The sequence below is a fragment of the Candoia aspera genome, chromosome 7 (genome assembly GCF_035149785.1).
Source record: "Candoia aspera isolate rCanAsp1 chromosome 7, rCanAsp1.hap2, whole genome shotgun sequence".
NCBI lineage: Eukaryota > Metazoa > Chordata > Lepidosauria > Squamata > Boidae > Candoia > Candoia aspera.
The window spans coordinates 3,056,225-3,081,701 of record NC_086159.1 but is presented as its reverse complement, the minus strand read 5'-3'; the positions used below and the strand labels follow the sequence as shown (position 1 = coordinate 3,081,701).

Here is a 25,477-nt window from a genome sequence, read left to right as displayed (position 1 = left end):
AAACATTGGAGGAGATGTAAGGCAAACCCCTTGTCCATTGAGACACTCCCCAGTCTTTCTCTAATCTTCTCCTGGGGGGATGTGTTCTTCTTGTGCCAGCTGATATAAAACATCAGGATAATGTTATTAAGCTTGCATAAATACACAGAGAAAAATGATGCCAGACAAAACTCCTGGGATCAGTAAAAATGCTGACACAACAAACCTGAGCACATGCATGTACCCCCACATAGGCACACACAGGCACACACTGTCCCTGTTGCAAACTAGTTCTGAAAGCATAAAATCTGTGAAGGAATAAACAGTTGGAAAAGACTTTGGTTTTCTCTGTTCCTGCTGCAGTGTATACTCTTGCCAGCATGTGCTTTCTAATTTTCCACAGTAGGTAAATTAATGGGAGGGGCTCACGAAGAATTTTTTTTTTTTAGCCCCTTCTCCTTTCCTGTAAAATGGAAGGGAAAGACCTCCTTCATTCCTAAATCAGCTAGCACATTAGCAGGAATACGGGCCTGTCTGGTAAAGTCTCTGGAGTAGCGATTGCTCTGTGCTTCCCTACAATTGCTGCATGCTCATTAGCAGCAAACAGCATTTGCCTACCTTTTCCACAACCAAGACATGAGCAAAAGAGTTCCTGTATATTCAGTGGTAAGAGTTGTTCAAAACACAATGAGTTGTCACTCTTTCACATTTTTGAAACAATCCATCATGGGAAGGTCCAGCTACTAGACTTTTTTTTTTTTTTAATCTGACATCTGTCCCTTGTGGTCAAGCTGTTGATGTTCCCCTTTGACTTGTTTATTGAAGAGCCATCACACATGGACTGCAGCACATGTTCTAAACCAAAGCAGCCTTTCATCCTCCAAAGCTTATTAGATTCCAACTTCCGTCAGCTCCAGCACCATGGCCAGCAGTCAGGGCTGATGGGAGCTGCAGGCTGACATCTGGAGGGCAGAGGTTGCCCACATTTCTTGTACAAAATTGTGGAACATACTCTCAGACATATTAGCAGCTCATTCAGGCCATTGGCCAGGTCTCTTGAGTCTCATATTGCCCCTCTCAAAACGAGAGCAGAGCCCAGAAAACAGCCGGTTTTCTTTCCTAGCTACATGCTGTAGAGAACAATCAATAACAGCAGGCAAGCAGTCTTTGGGGGCATCATGTCTTACTTGAAGCTCTCCATCCAAGAACCTCACGGTACTGTGGAACAAAACTCCTAAATGTGCTCAATCACACTGTACATCTATGATCTTGTAAGCCTTTTGAGTCGGATGGCATTTAGGATCTAACAGCGTAGCTGCCCCTCTAGTGTTCCTCATTTTGATTAATGTAAACAACTGATAGTTCTTTCTGAACAATGTGTCCAGGTGCTGGTTTTGAATGGAAGTGCCCAAGAGAGCCCTCTTGATTTCTTTGTTTGCAATGCTATCCATGGACGTGGCAGGAACAAAGAATTAGAGGTTAGGTGTGTGCCCCCTTATCTAAGAAACATGAAAGCCAAAATACTTACATACAAAAATAATTACATAGGGCAATCGGGGATAAGTTACCTGCCTTAGTGCCTTCTAGACAGACAGACTATAAATTGGAATTATTACTATCCTCTTTATTTTTAAAAAATATTCTTAGTTGAGCTTTTAGTAACACGACATTTCTGTCTCATTCAGAAAGAGTCCTTTGTTGTAGCAAATAAACCACAAGGGCTTACTTGATATGCGCCCGTGTGCACACACACACTGTGAATCATAGTCTTCAGTGGCCCACATAAAAAGTAGTGTATGCAGAGAACAGTCAAAGAGAAAAAAGAAAATTTAACAGTACAATATCAAGCATGCAAGATATTTTAGTAACTGAGTTTTATTTCTGTGGCCAAAAGAAACACAAGATCCATTTGGACTAAGGATGACCTTCCTTCCCTGATGGTGGTAAATTACTGTACAATAATAACATAGGCGTACAAGGTGGTACAATTAATTTTTTGTACTGAGAGATTCACTCCTAATGTGTCCTGAGTCCAAATCTTTCAAGCCAAGTCTCTTTTGGGCCAAGTTCACCACCAGGACGATTGATTCTTTGGCCAATCAACAAGATGTAATAAACTCCAGAACTGGACTATCTTGCTTAAAATAAAGAAAATTAGCTTAATACAGTCAGTGTGGCTACAACAGTAACTCATCTTAACAGCAATATGGAAAAGCTTTGCAACCACTTTAGTTATAACTGGGTTCACATCTGCAACAATAAGTTACATAAAGTAAACCGTTCCTTCCTGGGAACCTCATAAGGGCTATAAGTTCCTTCCTGATATCATGTGTCACACATATCACAGGATAAGGTACTGCTAGAACCTTGCTGGTTTGCAGATCTCAGGGTTTTTTTTAATCCATTCAATCGTGTCCAATTCTCGGAGACTGCCTGGACAAGTCTCTGCAGTTTTCTTGGCCAAGTTTTTCAGAAGTGGTTGGCCATTGCCTCCTTCCCAGGGCTGAGAGAGAGGGACTGGCCCAAGGTCACCCAGCTGGCTTTGTGCCCAAGGCAGGACTAGAACTCACGGTCTCCCAGTTTCTAGCCTGAGGCCTTCACCACCACACCAAACAGGTTCTCTTCATCTAGGATCACCAGCATGGACCTGATATGGGACTGCTTTTCTCCTTCCCAAGTAACCTACAGTCCTGGTATTCCTAAGGAATCTTGCCTAAAAGCCCTAACCAGGTCTGGCCCCACTTCGCTTCCAAGCCCCATCAGCGAAGTGCTGCCAGACATGCTCTGCACCAGTACCAAATATTCAACTAACCCAGTTCTTGCTTATTTCCAAGCTGCAGAATACTAAAGCTTCTGAATATGCTTTTGCTGAAGCTTGACTGGATGCATGGAGCTACTGCCTTGACCTACTTTTTTTCTTTTTCTTTTCTCTTGCTGCTTTATATCAAATGAAATAATCTAGCAATAATTTAACCCCACCTGATCCCACTTTTTTTTTTTTTTTTGCCAGTCCAGCATTGCATATCTGCTGGGATTTCATTTACCCCCACATAATTTTATAACACTTCCTTGAAGTGTTTCTCTAATCTAATGAGCATACTTGCTAAAAATGTCTGCGTGGAATAAGAATAACCATATCGTTATAGGTAAAAATTCTGCCTTGAGATTCTATTAACCCGTTCCATTTTATGTCCTCGGTTATCACTTCTCTTTCACACATGTGTAGGGAAGGTGGGAGAGATTTTATCTAAATTAGAATTGGCTCACATTCTTTGATCCTATTCACCAACATCTAACCTTGAATATCAGATGGATTTTCTGTTTCAGCAGCAATATGAGAGGTGGAAAAGCCAACCATCTCTTCCAATCTGTGAATCTAGCAAACATCGGTGTACAAAGAACTGGTAGCTGCAAGCTATGGAGCACTCCCCAGAGAAAGGCAGGTGACTTAGAGAAGTGTTGTGTGTGTGAAGTGTTCTCCACCCGCCTTGTCACCAGGGACAGCACTCCGCTCACAACTCTGTGGCTTGCTTTGACGTGGTAATAAGCATTGATCTCAGATGAGGAAAGTGAGAGAAAGATGCCTTTTGCTCGTTGCTGTTGTTGTTATTAGTATTATTATTTTAATCTTCTAGCTGTGGAAGACAGAAAATTGTTCATAGGAATGGTTTCGAAGAAGTGTAATGAGAACGATATCAGAGTGCTGTTTTCTCCATTTGGCCAGATTGAAGAATGCCGAATCCTTCGGGGACCGGACGGACTCAGCAGAGGTGAGCATGTGCAGTCTTATAAGGCCCTCTTCTTTTAAAAGGCGAGTTAGAGCTGGGGGGGGGGGGGGACAGAACTGGTTGATCAAGATCAAGGTTGAGCTCAGATGCCATGGGACAAGCCCTTTTTAATAGAACTTCAGCAGAATTCCATTAGAAGTCCATTGGGCCCTATCCCCCAGTGTTTAGCTATACAGCTCTGGAATGTGGGGTGGGCAATAATTAATGTCCATATACCTTGCACTCCCCTGTGGGTTGTTTCCTTCTAGCTCTTTAGCCCAGCCTTTCCAAGGAAGGGTTAGAAGACAGGTTTTGCTTTCCCTGTAGTGTGTATCCCCAATTCCCATGATTCAGATATCTTTATAGGAATGGAAATAAGAGTATGTCCTTGAGAATCTGTTTTCTGAATTTGTTCCCTGCCCTGTTGACCTCGACATTTCAATATCAAATATAGCTCTGTCTGCTGGCTGCACATCTTCATCTGATCGCCTTGGCTTTGAGTATTGCTTCTTGATCACACCTGAAAAGGATGCAATATTCTGAGCTAACCTTTCAGTAACTCAACTGGACAACACTCCTGCAGATTTTTAGCTAGAGAGAGCAAATAACCACTTGTTTTTTTAAACACATCTTGGATAGTACAGCTGGGTCCAGACTACAGATCTGCAAAAGAAGTACATGGCTCTCAAGAGGTAATACAGTGCAGATCTGAAGTTTAAAGAGACTGGGAAGAATTGTCAGGGTAATTGTGTGAAGGTTCTCAGGATGAAAGATTAACAGCTCAATCTTATGCATGTCTCACTGGAAGTAAGTCTCATTAAGTTGTTCATTGAGCTTTATTCCCAATTTTGTGAATAAGATTACAGCTTTAGCTACCTATTCACATTTAGCCTGTTAGAAAAGAAATGCCATATTTCATATCTGGGGTATGGTTCCTGCATAGATATATATATATAAATAAAATACACAGAGAGAGACACACACAGCAACATATAATCTACCTTTGCTCCAGGAACTCAAGCTAGCAAATACAATTTTCCTTTGTCCATTTTCCTCCAATCCTCTGCTTTCATCCTTACCACACCCCTTCGGTAAATTAGACTGAGAGATAGTAATTGGTCCAAACTCATCCAAGGAGTTTCACGACTAAGTAGGGATAAGGTCAAACAAAGCCCCCTGCTGGCTCAGGACACAAAGAATATTTGCCCCTCAAACAATATTTGCTATAATAAATATTGAAAACCTGGTGAATGTTGACATTGACTGCTTTCAGGCTGTGTAAGCTGAGGGAGCAATGATCTTGACATTTAGCAGTCAACGTTGACTGTAGCTGTATGGGACAGCGACAGCCATTTGGTCATTTACAGCACAGGAGGGCCACAAGTGCAGCTCAACGTAGCTTCAGAAGTCTTCTGAAGGCCACCAGTTCAGGACTGCTGTTTTGCCCTTCAGTAACCAAGATGGCAAGCAAGCAGGAAAAAAGGATAGAGAGAAGTCACCAATTAGAAGAGGTGGAGAGGGAGAGAGAGAGATAAAAATATTGACCCCGTCCATCTCTAGCACACGGCCCATCTCATCAACAGCACCACCCCTTAATGAGATTATCCCCAAGGGGACAGGGCCTTCACCAAAAACGTTTCCACCCTCTTTTTTTTTAAGCTTTATTAACTTCTTTTCAAGATATACAGTACATAAAAACTAAAAAGAATGAAGCAAAAGAGCCTACAACGAAAAAGGGGAAAAAAAACTAAAAAGGTGTGAAAAAACAAAGCAAACTACTATAGTGGGACTTCTGACTTTCTACAACAAAGATAACACATAAATCAATAACAATAAATCATAACAAAATCAGTAACAATATCTCACTCCAATTTATGCTATAATAAGCATTATTTCTATAAAGCATTTGAATTCTAACATTCCCTTCTAAAGGAAATTTTCCCTCCCAGTTAAGAAACATAAAAAAAACCCCTTCAAACAACCCCTTTAGAAAAAGGCTCTTTTGTTTCACTCTTTTTAGTTTTTATGTATATCTTGAAAAAAATCTAATCAAGCTTTTAAAAAAAGTTTCCACCCTCCTGATTTACAGGTAAGAGAAAAAGCAAAGCAGGGCCATGACTCAAAATCTTCTTAAGATTCACTGGTAAATATCAAGTCTTGCCACATTTCTGATACCCACTGTAATGTAGTAGCCGTTAGCTAAGCATCTTTCACAATGGGCAAGCACATCAGAGACCAGGTTATGTTCTGATGAGGCAGTATTTGATTCCATAGCAATTTCTGTCCTTTGTTTGAAAAGAAAACGCATTCCTGTATTCCTAAGGAAGTGTGCACATTTTTTAAAAAAAGAAAAAACTGTCCTCCCCATGGATAAGCAACACTCTGGGTACACTCTGGGTAAATTAATTAAACTACACTCCTTTGCAGATAAATGTTTATTTCTGAGTTATTTATTCTGCTTTAGTTGACATGAGGCAAGACTTCTGACCATTGGCAACCCATCTTTGCTCCCTTCTGCCTTCTGATTCATTAGATATTGCCCAGACATGTTCAAATCTATCATAATAATAAGGACTAGAAACCTGAAAAGCCAACATTTAATATATGCTGTGTTTCATGCTTATGATAACAATTTGGTCATCCACGTTGACAAAAGCTATTAAGCTGAGTCCAGGCAATAATGTAGCTGAATCAATTATTAACCAATCGTAAAAGTTTTAATAAGATATGATCCCATTATAGAGTTGTAAACAATCCTTCCATTTCAACTATCTCAGTTCAAAAGGCTCAGAGGAATAAATGGGAGAATAGGAGGACTATTAGGCTTAAATATCTTGAAGCTGAAGTGCAACAGAATTAAATCAATAAAAGAGAGCCACAGTTTATGCATTTCTATTACATGTCCTACATATATACAGTATCTCAATAAATTATGCTGAAATCATTTCTGAAAGCACCAGAATTCTTTCTAAAGAGGAGCAGAATCTCAATAAACATCCCTATATCTCTATTATCATTTGTTCTAAAAAGGGAAGTTTCTCGCCTATTTATGGATAGAAGAGCATTGTTTAAGTCAGAAGTGGAGGGAATTCAGGGCTTCATGCGTATTGTGTCTTTGCAGGTATCTGCGTACCTTTCTATTTTATGTATTTCACTGTCAGAACATTGTCAGAGGTATAAAACAAACATCTGCAAATCAGAATGGGTAGAAGGTAGATGAAGAGTAAGATGTAGTGCATCCTAGATGAACGCCTGTGCGTTGGAGGGCAAAGGTGATCTTTATTCCTTCCTTCCTGGATCATGTCTTCCTGAATATCACTTCCTTTTAAAATGATCCCTTAAGAAGCTGTGTTGGATTTCATCTGGAACCAGTGAGACCCTGAACCAACCAAGAGCCCTTCTGAAACAAAGCAATCTATGCCTATCAGAGGGCAGATGCTACAAGAAAACCAGTCCCTCATTCAAAGAATAGGATCGCTCTGGAAAGCCCATAGCTATGGACACAATACGGGGATCTAAAAGCTGCTTCCTTTATTTTGGTAAATGACCAGATCATACACATACATACATATACGTACAAGGTGAAATAAATTACCATAAAAATAGCCCCCAATCCTAAAATCACAAGGAAAAATGATCTCACAGAGCTATAAGAAATTATGGCAGTTGCTTGGTGTCTATCAAGGGGCATCAATACATTTTTATTTTCTGATCCTGGAGGGGGAGGTATAAAAATAATGGTGATAAATAAATCATTGTGATGATAATTAATAAATAAATCTCTAGGCCTGATAGCAGAAAAGTGGCTTGCGATGCATCTTGGTCAAATTGGGAGCAGTATAGAAGGGGGGGGGGATGAGAAAGTGCCATATAGCCGAATTAAATGCATTGTTTAGGATATTTTCTATTAATCTGGCCTCCCCAGAGCTGTATAGTCGAGCGCTCTTACAATACAGAATTTTCCTGTATTTTCTAAATAGGACCAATGGGCCAATGTGAAGGCCATTCTATGCTGGGAACTGGTATGTTCAACAATTCATGCAACTTCAAAGAACTACTGATTCTACTCACATTAGAATAACTTGGAAACAGTGGCAATTGGTGGTCCATAACCCTTATTTTTTGCTTAGTATTGGCTCTGGCACTCTCTAACCCAAGTGCCCAGGGTGCCCCTACAGAGAAACTGTATAATTGGAGCCTACCCTCCAAAATGCAACTGCAGGATGAATTATAGAAATTTATCAGTGGAGCAGGAGACCAACCCAATGGGTTTAAGAATTTGATCCAGATATTCACCTTAATCTTCAGAAATCCAGCCTTTACGTGCAAAATATTATTGGGAAGAAAATCTATTTATTTATTATTGCTATTTCAATAGTCAGCCCCAAAGCAGCTCACAAATAGGTTGAGCATTTAATACCATGTCAAAAAGCCCTTCTCAAACCTGTGTCTTCCAGATATGTTGGGACTACGTTCTCTAAGACCATGCTCCCTAGCATTCTGGGAGTTTTGATCTTAACACATCTGTACAGCTTTAGGTCGGGGAAGGCTGAGATAAAATACTAAGAACTATAATGCCATAGCACAATCCAAACACACAGGTAGTCCTTGCTTAACAACCACAATTGGGTTGAATTTAGGTCACTAAGCAATGCAGTCATTAAGCGAATCCAGACCTGATTTTATGACCATTTTTGTGGCAGTTGTTAAGCGAATCACATGGTTGTTAAGTGAACCATGTGTTCATTAAGGAAACCATGCATAATTTTGCTTATCGGAAGCTGTCTGGGATGGTCAAAAATGGTGATCACATGGCCACGGGACACTGCAACCATCATAAATGTGCAACACTTGCCAAGAGGCCAAATCACAGTCACATGGCTGTGGAGACACTGCAACAGTTGTAAGTGTGAGGAATGGTCATAAGTCGTTTTTTTCAGCACCATCGTAATTCCGGATGGTCGCTAAATGAATGGTCGTTAACTGAGGACTACCTGTATTTTTTAAAAAAAACAGAGACAGGCCAATGAATATATGTTGCTGAATAAATGTGTCTTCTGTCAGTGCCCCAAGAATCATGAAGATGATGGTAGGCAAGCCTCGCCAGGAAAATTCTTCCAGAAATGGAGCAGTTTATTTGAAAAAGCTCGAGGGGGAGGGGGGGTTACCCACCTCCCCTGAATGTCTTTTAAATGGCAGATCTTTAAATTACTTCTCCCAGCCATTCTGTGTAGATATTCAGCAGTATGGAAGAAAGAATAGAACTGCAAAACCCAAAGGAGCCAGGAAGTTGAGAAATGATTCCGAAGTACGTCTTCAGGAAATGGACATTTTAATTAAGAACCACCACCCTCTTATAACCAATCAATGCAGCCTATTCAGAGGTATCCGGAAAGATACAGCGGTTTATAGCATCAATAACCTCTGACAGGTCCAAGAGAATTAGGAAGATCTCATTGCTGCAGTCTCTCTCACCAAAGGTCATCTGAGTGACCAAATATTTTTCATCCCCGAAGCTAGTCTGCAATAGGACTGAAATAAATCAAAGATAATCATTTTCATCCCAGAATGATAGAACCGGTTGGCCCAGGGTGGGTTTCTTTGGAAACTGTCAGATAATAGCTTCTTTTAAGGAATCTGAATGCAGAAAGTGAAGCATTCACAACCTGTTAAACAGTGGTGGCACCCTTTCTAGATTTAATAAGCCATGAAAGCAGAGGTTAAGTACCCAAACAGTTGGCTGGATTTAACTGACTTCTTCCTAAAAGTCACCCAATGAACCTGTCCAAGAATATCCAAGATACCTCCCTTAACAATACTTCATTAAGGGAAGGAAAATGTCTTCTTTACTCCTCAACTTTCAACCACCTACAAGACAGTCACCAAAAACTGTCTCAGGAGAATCAGCTCACCTTTTCCCTTGTATAAAGTGGGTTGAGGGTAAGAACTGCAAAGGGATAGGAGATGGAAGGGTGGTATAGGAAACCTTCCATAAACATCTTCATGCTCCAAGAATGATTTGGGGGTATTCCACCACGCTCTACAGGAATGTGTATCTTGGGAGGCTCAAGTGGAAATCCTTGCTTCCATTTAATTTCTAAGCCATCTGGATTTTATGAGCTGGGGTAGTTAAGAAATTGTTTTGGTTTTTAATGGGATTTTATTGGAATTTTACTGTGTTTTTATTTGAGTTTTTATTGTATATTTATTCTGCGCTGTAAACCGCCCAGAGTCCCTCCGGTCAGAGGAGATGGGCAGTGACAAGTTTGACAGATAGATGATAGATAGATAGATAGATAGATAGATAGATAGATAGATAGATAAGTTACTATATCTTAGTCTGCATGTCAATAGCAAAAAGTTCTTCAAGATCACGTTACAGGACATTACATGCTAAAGAAAGTTAAATTCGGTCCATTCATCTCTTTTGATCTGGGGTTAAAATGGATGTTGTTGTTGTTTATTCGTTTAGTCGCTTCCAACTCTTCGTGACTTCATGGACCAGCCCACGCCAGAGCTTCCTGTCGGTCGTCAACACCCCCAGCTCCCCCAGGGACGAGTCCGTCACCTCTAGAATATCATCCATCCACCTTGCCCTTGGTCGGCCCCTCTTCCTTTTGCCCTCCACTCCCCCTAGCGTCAGCATCTTCTCCAGGGTGTCCTGTCTTCTCATTATTGGCCAAAGTATTTCAGTTTTGCCTTGAATATCATTCCCTCAAGTGAGCAGTCTGGCTTTATTTCCTGGAGGATGGACTGGTTGGATCTTCTTGCAGTCCAAGGCACTCTCAGAATTTTCCTCCAACACCACAGTTCAAAAGCATCGATCTTCCTTCGCTCAGCCTTCCTTACGGTCCAGCTCTCGCAGCCATATGTTACTACGGGGAACACCATTGCTTTAACTATGTGGGCCTTTGTTGTCAGTGTGATGTCTCTGCTCGTAACTATTTTATCGAGATTTGTCATTGCTGTTCTCCCAAGGATTAAGCGTCTTCTGATTTCCTGACTGCAGTCAGCATCTGCAGTAATCTTTGCACCTAGGAATACAAAGTCTTTCACTGCTTCTACATTTTCTCCCTCTATTTGCCAGTTATCAATCAAGCTGGTTGCCATAATCTTGGTTTTTTTGAGGTTTAGCTGCAAGCCAGCTTTTGCACTTTCTTCTTTCACCTTCATCATAAGGCTCCTCAGTTCCTCTTCACTTTCAGCCATCAAAGTGGTATCATCTGCATATCTGAGATTGTTAATGTTTCTTCCAGAGATTTTAACTCCAGCCTTGGATTCCTCAAGCCCAGCTTGTCGCATGATGTGTTCTGCATACAAGTTGAATAGGTAGGGTGAGAGTATACAGCCCTGCCGTACTCCTTTCCCAATCTTAAACCAGTCCGTTGTTCCGTGGTCTGTTCTTACTGTTGCTACTTGGTCGTTATACAGATTCTTCAGGAGGCATACAAGATGACTTGGTATCCCCATACCACTAAGAACTTGCCACAATGTGTTATGGTCCACACAGTCAAAGGCTTTAGAATAGTCAATGAAACAGAAATAGATGTTTTTCTGAAACTCCCTGGCTTTTTCCATTATCCAGCGGATATTGGCAATTTGGTCTCTAGTTCCTCTGCCTTTTCTAAACCCAGCTTGTACCTCTGGCAATTCTCGCTCCATGAACTGCTGAAGTCTACCTTGCAGGATCTTGAGCATTACCTTACTGGCATGTGAAATGAGTGCCACTGTTCGATAGTTTGAATATTCTTTAGTGTTTCCCTTTTTTGGTATGGGGATATAAGTTGATTTTTTCCAATCTGATGGCCATTCTTGTGTTTTCCAAATTTGCTGGCATATAGCATGCATTACCTTGACAGCATCATCTTGCAAGATTTTGAACAGTTCAGCTGGGATGCCGTCGTCTCCTGCTGCCTTGTTATTAGCAATGCTTCTTAAGGCCCACTCAACCTCACTCTTCAGGATGTCTGGCTCTAGCTCACTGACCACACCGTCAAAGCTATCCCCGATATTGTTATCCTTCCTATACAGGTCTTCCGTATATTCTTGCCACCTTTTCTTGATCTCTTCTTCTTCTGTTAGGTCCTTGCCATCTTTGTTTTTGATCATACCCATTTTTGCCTGGAATTTACCTCTGATGTTTCTAATTTTCTGGAAGAGGTCTCTTGTCCTTCCTATTCTATTGTCTTCTTCCACTTCCGTGCATTGCTTGTTTAAAAATAATTCCTTATCTCTTCTGGCTAACCTCTGGAATTTTGCATTTAATTGGGCATATCTCCCCTTATCACTGTTGCCTTTTGCTCTCCTTCTTTCTTGGGCTACTTCTAGTGTCTCAGCAGACAGCCATTTTGCCTTCTTGGTTTTCTCTTTCTTTGGGATGTATTTTGTTACCGCCTCCTGGACAATGCTGCCAACTTCTGTCCATAGTTCTTCCGGGACCCTATCTACTAAGTCCAGTCCCTTAAATCTATTCTTCACCTCCACTGCATATTCCTTAGGAATATTAGTGAGCTCATATCTAGCTGATCTGTGGGTCTTCCCTAATCTCTTTAGTCTGATCCTAAATTGTGCAAGAAGAAGTTGGTGATCGGAACTACAGTCAGCTCCAGGTCTTGTTTTTACCGACTGTATAGATGTCCGCCATCTTTGGCTTCAAAGGATGTAGTCAATCTGATTTCGGTGTTGTCCATCTGGGGAAGTCCATGTATAAAGCCGTCTCTTAGGTTGTTGGAAGAGAGTGTTTGTTATGCAGAGTGAATTGTCTTGGCAAAATTCTATCAGCCTATGTCCTGCTTCATTTTGTTCTCCCAGGCCATACTTACCTGTAATTCGAGGTGTCATTTGACTGCCCACCTTAGCATTCCAGTCTCCTGTGATGAAAAGAACATCTCTTTTAGGCGTGTTGTCCAGTCGGTGCTGCAGATCCTCATAGAACTGCTCTACTTCAGCTTCTTCAGCATTTGTGGTTGGGGCGTATATTTGGATCACTGTGATGTTAGATGGCTTGCCCTGAATTCGAATTGAGATCATTCTGTCATTTTTTGGGTTGTATCCAAGCACTGCTTTAGCCACTTTACTATTAATTATGAAGGCTACTCCATTTCTTCTGTGGTCCTCTTGTCCACAGTAGTAGATCTGGTGGTCATCTGATCTGAAATGGCCCATTCCAGTCCATTTCAGTTCACTGACTCCCAAAATGTCTATGTTGAATCTGGACATCTCACCAATAACCACATCCAATTTGCCCTGGCTCATAGATCTTACATTCCAGGTTCCAATGGTGTGTTGATCCTTAGAACATCGGATTCGCCGTTCACCACCAGCACCGTCGGCCGCTAGCCGTCCTTTCGGCTTTGAGCTAGCTGCGTCATCACGTCTGGGGCTAGTTGAGCTCATCCTCTGTTCCTCCCCAGTAGCATTTTGACCATCTTCCGACCTGGGGGTCTCATCTTCCGATGGGATACCGACATATCCCTGGTTGTACTGATCCGTTTAGTTTTCAGGGCAAGAATACTGGGGTGGGTTGCCATTCCCTTCCCCAGGGGTCGCATTTAGTCTGACCTCTCTGTCATGACCTTCCCGTCTTGGGTGGCCCTTCATGGTTTAGCTCATGGCATCATTGAGGTGCTCAAGCTTCAGCACCACGACAAGGTAACGATCCTTTGCTGAAGTAAAATGGATGAGGATATTCAAAAAAAAAAAGGCCAGGGAATATGGAACCGGAGGTGGAGGGAATAGCAACCAAATTGCAAAACAGATGAGAGCAAGGCAGAAACTGGAAATAAGATCGTGTGGAGCCATGCGGCAGAGGTGGTGCTGATGTCCAGGCAAAATGCCAAAGCCGTAACCAGAAATTAGACAAGCTAGTTAATTAAAGCTCAAGCAGTTTGCCCATTGAATAATTGGCAAGCATGACTAGTTAACAAGCTCAAGGAAAACCTTAGTAAGGTTAGCCAAGCTGTGTCCCAGAGAGAAAACTCTCTTCCTGAATAGATGGGACAGGCAGCATGGTCTTGACAGTAGGCCAGGGCAGCGTAGAACCTCAAAATAGCATCCACTGAATTTGATCAAGGAATACATCAACACGCAACATGCGAAGCTTTAAAAAAGGAAAAGTAAGCAAGGGGCTCTGAGGATAGGTGATAGGTGATCCTGATTTTAGGATTTGTGGGAATGCATCCAGTTCAGTTGGAACGGGAAGTAAGTGCAGACCACCTGGTGTTATCTAAGGATTAGGGTTAGACCTAAAGGTGCCCCTTTATGGCTTGCCTAAGATCAGAATGGCTATGGAAGGATGAAGTACAGAAGTACAATGTAAGATGAAGCACTGGGATCCTTTTGACCTTCAGATTGTCCAGTGGGTGGCTAATGGCTGAACTACGATGTTGTCATCCATCAACTTATGGTTAGCAGAATGGTATTAAGGCACCCCCATGCCATTCTCCTTTCAGACCTAAAGCTTTCCTGGTAGAGAAAACTGGGAACAATATGCTAAGCTGTGCTGAGCTTTTCAGAGAGAGAACCAAACTGAAGTGCTATGAACAGTCTTTTCCATGGCCACGATATGAAAAATAAACCTGTAGCAATTTCATTTCTGTGGCTGTAACTCAAGCTATATTGTAGCTCTCTGTACCAAGGAGAGCAAAGCAAATTAAACATTTTAATTTTCCATGTTAATAGTACTAATTGGATTAACCATGCAAGGTGGAAATGGAGAGTGCAGGTATCTGGGCAATTTGCTAGATAATATACGCAGAAGCTAATGAAGAGCTGAGGGTTTTCAGGCTGGCAGGAGTTATTTGAGTCTTCCATGCATGATTCGGAAAGACAAATACCATTCTGGATTAAGTCAGGGTCTGGCTGAACTTAAGTCTTTTGTTGTTTCAGTGACGGAAGCTTCCCTGTGCACCCTAAGACACTGCACTTGATGGAATTTGACTCTGCTTGTTGATTCATCCCTAGATTGTAATCATACAGGCAGCCACAGATTGATGAAGTGTAGTGGGACATGGCATTGGGAAAATGATGGGGTGTGGTGTGGGGGCTTTTTGCCGAGCTAAGATCACATTCTTGATTGAACTCAGAAACAGGTCCAGAGAGCATATCACATTAGGCCCCAAAGCCCAGAAACCATTCAGACCTGTAGGGTTAGGATTAAAGGTGTCACATCTGGCACCAACCAGAACAACACATATGCTGAAAACAGCTTAGACCATATGTGTGCATAGGAAATAAGTGTGCAGTTGGGAGAAGACAGCTTTAAGTATATGCAGTGAAAACTTCAGGAATGAAATTGAAAGAAATTGGCTTTTCCTGATTTTGAGATTGCCCTGACTTCCATCTGTGGTAGCTTATTAGAATGATGGAAACATGGAGCACAGCCTTTACACGGGTGGGGATGATGGTGACGACACATGTGTCATAATATCACCATGCAAATGACACAACTTGTATCTTGCCTCAGATGTCATAATACAAATGACATCATCGTGTTATTTTCCTAATGACATCATGTCCATGTGTTGTCATTTTTACTTCATTGTGGCTTGTAGTAGATACCTTTTGGAATTCCCTCCAAACTCTTTTTGGGTGGCCAGAATTCTTTCTACTGAATACTTAGGAAAGTGTGTTGGGTTTTGTTTCTTTGTGTTGTTGTTGTTGTTGTTTTGTTTTGGCTTTGTGCAGCGTGGTAGACAAAGTTAAAAACAGAATTGAATAATTTGGTACTCAGCATGAAAGGAATGATGCCACTGTAAGAACCACGTCACGCTATACTATTGAGTACAGCATGTCATGTGAATGCAGCCATTGTATTTTCTTAACCCAGGTTTAGGATTTTCTGCATTGTGAGAATGCAACCAAGTGGTCTATTTTGATTTAGGTCAGCGCATGGAAATTACGAAGAATATGGTTGGCCAACTATTTTTTTCTTCTTCATTTGAACTAAGGCTGAGGAGAAACACTTTGGTAATAATCGTATTTAGAGTTTTGTTATGACCTGTTCAGGTTGATTTCAGCCGGTGGAAGCTGAAGCTTTGACTCATTAGATTTGGTCTGTCGGATTCTGCAAGTTTCTCCCTTGCTCTTTTAACATGTATTTGAAGCCACTGGAAATAGCCTCCGAGACATTTATGACGGATCATCTTCTCTCTCTCTTTCCTGGTTCAGTGGACACCAGTGAGCAGGTAGAAGCTGTGAGCTAGCCACCTAGGGGCACTGAGACGCCTGACATTATGCTTCTATTGGGAGAGCTGTTGGTCTACCTGAAGCCTGGAAGGGGCCCTTTACTTTAGCCAAAGTCTCACGGAAGTTGCTCTTAAAGCCTGCTCTGCAAAATGGCACCCCAAATCCCCCAGAATTCACTGGCTTGCACCAGATTTTAGGCATGCAAAACATTTCTGGCAGAAAGGGAGTGACCTATCTTGACATCCCGATTGGAGGTGTTGAGATGCCTGAATTTTCTGATGCAAAATGGATCCCTCCAGCATTGGAGTTAAAGTAGCTCCACAAAGTAGCATCTTTTTGCACACGTGGGGAGTTGGACTAGCTTCCGATGTATTTCTTGAAACAATTATTTTAATCTTGGAAACACTCGATGGCTTATTCCCCAGTTGTTTCCAAATCTTTCACTTAACCAGGAGGATGAGAAGCTGAGGTTTCTCTTCCATGGTTTTCAAAGTTTGTGAGTGAAAGAGAGAGGGAAAAGGAGAGAGAGAGAGAGAGAGAAAGCTATTAATACCAGAAACATTTACTTTGGGGCTATAACCTGGTATCTTCTGATAGAATGAGACAAATTGCATAGTAACAGTATAGCAGTTATGTGTAGGATTGCACTGAGGATCGGTAGCCCAATTTGGATATCCTAGAGTGGCCACCTATGTCTGCCCAGGGTGTTGTTGGATTGCATCCCTCATCACTGGCCATGCTGGCCAAATCTATTAGGAACTGGAGTTCAACAACAACTGGAGGACCATATGATGCTGATCCCTGTGCTAAAAGAAGAAAAATCTAAAGCATCAGATTTCCATGCTCTCTTTCTCATCTCCCCATGCCACAGCTGTGGAGAGGTGTTTGCTTATCTTTCCATTTTATATTAACCACAATTAAGCCCAAAATCATGATTGGTCTTAACTGTGGTTTCTTTGAAACAAGCCACTTGCATGCCCACATATTATGGAGATAGATTAATGAACAACCCATAGTTAACAGTAGAGGTAGTCCTCACTTAACAACCACCACTCACCTCACAGGGTTGTTGTGGAGAAAATAGGAGGAGGAAGGAGTATTAGGCATGTTCACCGCCTTGAGTTATTTATAAAAAAAATAATAAAGGCGGGATAATAAATAAATGAATGAATGAATGAATGGGGACCAGAATTTTGGTTGCTAAGCAAAGTGGCCATTAAGCGAATCTGATCTGATTTTACAACCTTTTTTTGTGGTGGCCATTAAGCAAATCACCACGGGTGTTAAGCAAACCACATGGTTGTTAAGTGAATCATGCGGTCCCCCAATGATTGTGCTTGCCGGAAGCCAGCCGGGAAGGTCAAAAATGGCAATCGTGTGACCGCAGGATGCTGCAATGGTCATAAATATGAACCGGTCGCTAAGTGCCCAAATTGTGATCATGTGACCGTGGAGACACGGTGACAGTCATAAGTGTGAGGACCAGTCGTAAGTCAGTGTCTTCAGCACCACTGTGCTGATTTCACAGCTGATATTTAACATTTTTAAGAAGTCAGAAGTGGATGTTAATTGTGCCATCAGCGCCACTTTGGATTTGGTTGTCATTATCTACCAGCTTCCTAAGAGAGATGCTGGCTTGAACAAAGTTGCACATTCCAAAGTGCATAGATCGAAATAAAGAGTTTGCCGGTATTACAGTTCTCTTGTCATGCTGAAGATAACATGGAATCTAAGTTAAGATAGCATTTCAGTTGAGATAACAAGTGTAACGGATGAATTCTTAAATCTGTTTGCTGACAGTCTTTGTACGTCTTTCCGATCTGGTCTGTAAGAGGAAATTGCTTTGAGAAACCTTTTCCCAGTCAATCACTTATCTGTATTGGAAGGCTAGGAGGCAGTGTTACGGGGGGGAAAAATACTGAAAACTCAGAAACTTGGTTTCTTTTGGCTTCACTAGTGATTTCTGATGTTTGAGAAGCATGTTGGTACAGGATTAGATCCATAACTCTGGCTACTGAGAAGAAGTCCAGATAGGAAGTCTCACTACATCTTAGACACATCCTATTTGGCAAATTATGTGTGCATTTTCATTTCCAGCCTGTCTTTTTGATTTTACAAAGCAAAGATCCAGCTGTGATGCTTTCAACTCTATGCATCACAAACCTATTAATATGACCTTTCACCTTCAGCAGATTTTTCTAAGCTGGTGTCCTTCACCAGTTGCGCAACCCAGCATCGTGTTGGGGTCAGCTGATCTTGAATGAATATATATAAATGCACAGCCTGGAAACTGCCCACTAGGATGCCATTTTGAGACATGCTCTCCCGAATGTCTAATATGTGGGTTATTGATGGATTGCATTTTTAAGCTGTCCATCCACAAGAGTTCTCTGTGCAGACCTATTTAAATTGCCATTATTTCTTTCAAGGTTTAATAACCGCAGTCCTGCTTGGACTCCAGTTTTATTCCTGAATCATCCGATTTTTAACTGCCACCAGATTAATCAAATCTTAATGGTACACAAGCTTCAAACTGATTTGGGAGGAGTGCCTTGGATCTTGCTTTCTTTGCAATACATTCAGGCAACCTGAACTTTTTCTTCAGACTGCATCAGTCTGGGGGAAAAATAATGAGTGGATTCCTCAAAGCCATTGCAGCATTTTTCAGGCTGAATGCGGAGTTCTGAAAAAAAAAGTTGCACTGCATGAATGAATACCTCCCAAGGCATCTGCAGGGGCAGAGATTCAGTCAATATGGTGGATGCAACCATGCACAAAAAAAGGACAAAAGGGGGCAGAACATCAATCGCATGGCCGTAGCCACCATCTTGACTTTTTTACATTCCCTCCCCATGGATGCCCTGAGGGAGGTGTTCAGCTCTTGAGAGCTCCAAAACATTTCTTCGGAATCATTTCAAAGCTCGTGTAGCCCTAAATCTTAATAATAAAATCAAAGTTAGATCCAAAGGTCTAAACCCAGCTGTTTGCCTCTACACGCCAAACCAATTCTTGACTACCCCATTGCTTAGCTCCTGGATGTTTTTGTTCCAGTTCTTTCTATTTCCAATTCTTAGTTCCTTGCCAAATCTAAAAAACCTCTACGTAGTCAATCTTGTTTTACCCTGAGAATGTCAGAACAGCCTACTGGATCTGTCCAAGGCCTACATAGCAGGGCTCAGCATGCTTCAAAATGTCTAGAACAAGTTCTCCAGAACTTGCATGAGCACAGTATCCTATGGGTAAACCTGAAAAAAAGACTGCCTGCTTTAATGAATTTAAAGGTCCAAAGTACTTCTTCTGAATCATTTTGAAGTTGGCAAAACTCAACTATTTAGTCCTACAGAGACCACCTAAGAAATCCGCAATGATCTGCCACTCATTGTGGCTTTGCTACTGGAGTTCAATCATACCATCCCGATCAAGGCTTTCTCTCTCCTCCTTATTGGTAGGTTTTTCATGAGGGTGGTGGAAGAGGGCAATAAGTATTTCTACCTTGGTAGATACAGAAGGATGCTTAATTCGTTCATTCTTGTGAGATATGCTAAGCCCAACATCTCTCGGTGCTGGGTTGAAATTGTGGTAAATGCATAAACTGTTGTTTACTGATTCTCTTTGTCATTCTGCACACTGCCTACACTTTTACAGTATGCCTGTGTTGAGTGATGGCCAAATTGCAGTGCACCTTCCCCCTTAAGAACTTCAGGGGGATAAAACACAAAAAAGTATATTTTAGACAGGGGAAATAACAGATCCATTTCAAGTTCCCCAACTCCCTTCCTATATAGTTTAATTAGACATACCTATAATATTTCCCCACCCAATCCATATCCTTGGTTGCTATTATTGATGGTAAATTATGGGCACAACTAGGTCTGAACATATTTATTGTTTATTTGTTTGCTTATTAATCAAATTTATCACTGCCCATCTCCCCGGAAAAGGGACTCTGGGTGGTTTACAATAAAACATAGGTAAAAGACAGGAAACCATAGAATAAATATAATCCATAATAAAATATAAATATGATGGGAAGCCAATGGCTAAAAGTTCTCTATCACCCGCAAGTAAACACAGGGCCACTCTAAGGAACTAGCCATCCCCAGAAGTGACTATTCTCCCTCCCACCCCAGGCATGGTGACAAAACCAGGTCTTTAATTGTTTTCTGAAGTCCAGGAGGGAGGGGGCCAACCTCACTTCCGGGGGAAGGATATTCCAAAGGGCGGGAGCTGCTGCCGAGAAGGCCCGCCTCCTGGACCCCGCCAGACGGACTTCTCTTGCAGATGGGGTCCATAGCATGCCCTCCCTGCGTGACCAGGTGGGACGGGTTGATGTGATGGGGATGAGACGGTAACTTAGGTAGCCTTATATTACTAAAATACATTAATTTATACTGAGTTTTAGCTTTGTTCAGCTAATTCCATTCTTCAGGGTTTTAGACAAGGCTTTCCCAAGCCTTTTCAAAATGTATTTATTATTTTTCAGCAAAAAAAAAAAGAGAGAGAAAAGAGAAAGAGGACAGTACACAAAAAGGTCATATTACATTACATACAAAAATGTCATCCAGCCTATTTTTTAAAATAAATAATTAAACCTTGACCACCCAAAATAATATTCAGGAGTCCTTGTATCAACAGAGTGCAATTCATAAATGGAAGGTAAACACAGATCTGTAATCCAAGGTTGTAAGTCTGGAGTAGCTCTGTCTTTCCAGGGTGGAAAAATGAACATATTTGCTATCCCCATGAACAATAAATCCATAATTCTTAGCATCATACATTCCGAAGGGCACACTTACATATTTAAGTAACAATATTTTTGTAACACACCATTAACGATTTTGTGACTACCAAACTAAAATGAAATATTAAGTGAACACGCCCATATCATATTGGTAAGTGCTCCATCATCAATATCATACTTCCAACATAGTGAAGTTGGTAACCAGCCCTGTTTAAATATTTTTTAATACTTTTAATACTTTTTAATATTTATTCTATAGTTTTATATGGCATTTTTAATGGTGTTTTATTGTAAACCGCCCAGAGTCCCTCCTCAGGGGGAGATGGGCGGTGATAAATTTGATTAATAAATAAATAATTTTTTCTGAGGAGTCAAATAGGCACGGAAAATAATCTTTTCTGAATTAGTCTCATGTTGAGATAATTAGATATATTTTAAAAAATATTTTAATTAAAAAAAACCCTTTCCTGTTAATTTATTAGAATAGGTTATTCTAGCCCCTGAGTCCAAAGTTCTTATAGATTTACTTTAATATCCATCTTAGTAATAACCTTGAATTTTTCACAGAACTGTGATGTAGGCTTTGTAACTCAAAAACATTCCACTTGTGATAATAATCCAGTTTTAGTCAGTTTACCCAATCCTTTTTTGAAGATGTCAGAGACAAATTTGGGGTCTTTTTCATGCCATGCCTATCTTCTCCACTGAGTTACGACCCTCAAGTGGTACGAGAGAACAAAACCTGGGGTTGAATTAATCTTGCCCTGACCAAAATATCCCAAATGAGAACAGCCATGCCAATCAAACTATGGAAAGGCATGTGTGGTAGCTGATACCACAACTACATTGGAAGTGGCTGGAGAAAATGCTTCCTCAGCAATCTCCTTTTGAGGTTGCTTTCCTGCTTGTAATTTCCATTCACCAGCTTCCCATGGTGAAAATTATGCAGCTGGAAGATGCTCTCCAGAAAGATTTCAGACAACAGCTCCTTGGTAGTGACAATTCTTTGAGGAATGAATTCCGCAGCATGCTGGTGGGAACTCCTTTTGGTGAACAAGTCGGATGTAGAAGTCTACTTTGTATGTTACAAGGCATCACCTGGAACAGCTTGCAGACATATGGAAGCCACATATTTTTTACCAGGACTATCTGCTGAGAATACGTTCATTTATTACAGAAAGATAGTAATTTCTATCATAAGCCCTTATATCCATTTATGGATACTGTGTACATGGGCAGAACTGCAAGTATCTTCCAGATGGCTACTGGTACATACATTCCAACCTTTAGACATATTGTGATCTGGGTATCAAGAGTTAATTATTCTCTTGACATTGGCTGAAACTAATTAACTTCCCTATCTGCTAAATTATATCCACATTTGGATTTCTTTGCTGAAAGCTTTTCCTAGGGAAAATGCTCATTGTATCCACATGACCCCATTTCTCTCTCTCTCTCTCTCTCTCTCTCTCTCTCACACACACACACACACACACACACACACTTCCAGATGCTGTTTCTGCTTTCAGACAAGCCACTTGCTCCCGCTACATATGTAATATCCCGTATTAATTAATCCTGTATTACCTACTTCATTTGGGGCAGAAAGTTCACTTGTTCTTCTTGTCTTTCATTAAGTTTCAAAGTAGGGTTATAGATCATGCCATGGTCAAGAGGGAAGCTAGGTGCCAAGACACTCCATCTAACTGGGAGTAGGGAAGATGGGATGGGAGGCCAAAAGAGGGTAACATGCCAATAACTCAAAGCATTTATTTGTATAAGATGAGAATGTCCAGCTTACTGCAGATATGAGAATGAAAGATTGGTAACCCTTGTTTCTCTGCTTTATAATGAGTAATGTTTTAAAGACAGATGATTTTGAGACTGATGGTAAATTTGGACCTCTTTAATTTTAGTGCACAGCTTCAATATGGAATCTAGCCGAGGTACTGTAGACCATTTACCATTTTACTCATACACCTATTTGTCTAGAATAATTAATATAAAGTTGTTGTTCTGCTTTGAGTAATATTTACATGTTTCAAGAATGATGACAGGAAAAACCTGTCAGGTGTCTAAATTATTAGATCATCCACAGCTACCTGGTGCTGTTGGAAACCTGTGACCCATCAGCATCTCTTGGTAAACCATTTTGGTTTTCAAAATTGATAATAGCGCCAAGTCACAACATGAAGTTTTGTAAGCATATTGATTTCTCTGTGAAATATTACAAGCACTAGTGGATGTAAAATGCACTGATCTAAGTTTAATGAACTAATGGAGTATGAATTTCGGTTTGGGCAGACACAGCTACCTTCTCCATCTGACGCAGGTAGGGTGAGCAACCCATCTGTTACAAACCAGGCGCCAGTCTCAAAAATCTCCCGCTTTTTACTGCTAATTTGTTTTTTAAAAAATCCCTCCTCTTTTCTTAATGCGTTGTTCTAATCCAAAGATCGTATGCAGACCTTTTTTACAAAATAGATAGAGGGGCAGAACAAAACAGCCTATAGATATCCTAGAACTTAAAATGCAAGTTAAAATGGACACAAATCTTTACCCAAAATTGGGCACCTTAAATCATGCTAACCAGTGTCAGATACGTGATAGCCTGGGCAAACTACGCATTGATTGGAGATAATAAACATAAAATTCCACCTCCTTGCTTAGAAAACTCCTTAAAAGGGGGCATGGCGGGTGTCCCACAAATATTTTATAATATGAATGACACAGGAGATATGGTTCATCATCCGCTGCCTGACACTCCTTCTATCTGTAGCTTAGCTTTCAGAATACACTCTGCCGTTTAAGTTTTTAAAAATCCCACCCTTGTTCCACTGTTTAGCTTTAAACAAATGCTCTCCTTTCTGCTGACAGAAATGTCAGGGGAAATGGAGCCCCCCTTAACCAGAATGGGAAATCCGCGATTGAAATGGCTTTGCAAACCCTGAACAAGAAGTAATGAGGTAAGGATTAGGCCCAGCGGGCACCATTTGGAACACCATGCTGAGATGGCTGAGCATTGCTTTCAATTTTGGCAACTTGAAGGTGTGTGGACTTCAACTCCCAGAATTCCTGAGCCATTCCCCTGGCTGGGGATTTCTGGGAGTTGAAGTCGACACACCTTCAAGTTGCCAAGATTGAGAAACACTGCTCTATACCAGCAGCAGTCCTGTGTAATGCTAAATAAGTAAATACTAAATGAGGATCTTCCTGATCCTAGTCTGCCCTCCCCTTCAAAGGGGGGGTGGCATAAGAGGATCCACTCCACTTCATGGAAGAGAAAGCATAGCTCTTGAAGCTGACTCTTATTTGCAAACCATGGCTTGCAAAACACTTTAGTTATTATTGCCTGGACTGCCTCTTGTTCAATTAAAACATTACTGAATTATTTCTTTACTTGATACTCTTGCCAGGTGTGCATGGAGAAAGGCCAAAAGGAAGCAAGTGGTGTTGTCAATGGCCAAACTGATTTCCCCAAAATAGTTGGACTGTGAAACGAATTCTTCATTTTGCTCATTGATCCCAGGAGCAGTGATACTGTAATAAAAAAAAATAACAACACCCTGAGCTTGCTATAAGTTTCTTGCTCAGATTTTGATTGACATTGTGCTTTAGTCTTCTGCAGTCAGGATGCTTCATTCCGAAGCCTTTTAAAATTGTAACAGTCATCTTCATCATCATTTTTGGAGGAAATTGAGGGAACCGTGCTGTGATTTCATTTTTTGATTTTACTTTTGAGGCCCAGATTTCAAATATAGGTTGTCCTCACTCAACAACCATTCATTTAATGATGGTTCAGACTTACAACGGTGTTTGAAAAAACAACTTACCACCGGTTCTCATACTTATGACTGTCACAGTGTCCCCATGGTCACATGATCATGATTTGGGTGCTTCGCAGCCAGTTTGCATTTATGACCATCGCGGCACCCTGTGGTCACGTGACTGGCATTTTCAACCTTCCTGGCCAGCTTCTGGCAAGCAAAATCAACAGGGGACCGTGTGCTTTGCTCAACAAGTGCCACAAAAAAGATTGTAAAACCAGGTCAGATTTGCTTGATTACCACTTTGCTTAGCAACCAAAATTCTTGTCCCAGCTGTGGTTGTTAAGTGAGGACTACCTCTAATAGGCTAAAGGGGTTAGAAATCAAACTCTTCAACATGCATCACGAGCAAAATTTGACGTATTGGCAAAGTTTTTACTGTATCACAGTATTGCTATGAAATCAACTGGGATCTGCATTATTTCACAGCCTTTTCTTGGAAGGCAGTCTGGGTGGTGTCCATTTCAAAGGGCATTTTAAAAAAAGAAAAGGAAGAAAGGAATGTTAAAAACAATGCATACAGCACTATTGCTGAATTCCACCAAATTTGCTACAAATGGTACAAACTCACTTCCTAACCAAATTTTGTCAGACAAGCTAGGGACTTCCCTGTGTTTTTCAGCAGAACTCCCAGAATCCCTATTCACTGACCATGTTGGCTGAGGATGATGGGGGCTGTAGTCCAACACATCTGGAAGGCGCTAGACATCAGCCATCACTTTTTCTACCCTAGTTGAAAGTTACGTGCTCTTTCATAGACACACTTTTGTTTTTATAGATAGGTGTTTCAGAAGCCAATATGTTCTTGCTTCTAAAAGGTTTATTCGGTGTTCAATGCAGTTTAAACGTCTGCCACCTGCACTGAAGTGTATTTTGGCCCTGCAAACTTCGTTTCTAATTCTCACGTTAAGGAGGTTCCACCTCTCACGCTTACTTAAACGGCCCATCTCTGGAAATGACATAACACACCCAAACAG

The 25,477-nt window shown here is 41.1% G+C and overlaps 1 protein-coding gene across 3 annotated transcripts in view; it reads left to right on the top strand.

Annotated features, from left to right (window-relative positions):
- CELF2 (CUGBP Elav-like family member 2) overlaps nucleotides 1–25,477 on the top strand; it is a 330,160-nt gene that overhangs the window by 234,521 nt on the left and 70,162 nt on the right. For 2 of the 3 annotated variants that reach the window (XM_063309524.1, XM_063309523.1), the window contains exon 5: nucleotides 3,615–3,749. In XM_063309524.1, the coding sequence (XP_063165594.1) occupies nucleotides 3,615–3,749 (135 nt within the window). Of the gene's footprint in view, nucleotides 1–3,614; nucleotides 3,750–22,589; nucleotides 22,620–25,477 lie in introns of all 3 variants that reach the window. The other variant, XM_063309522.1, reaches the window with a different exon arrangement.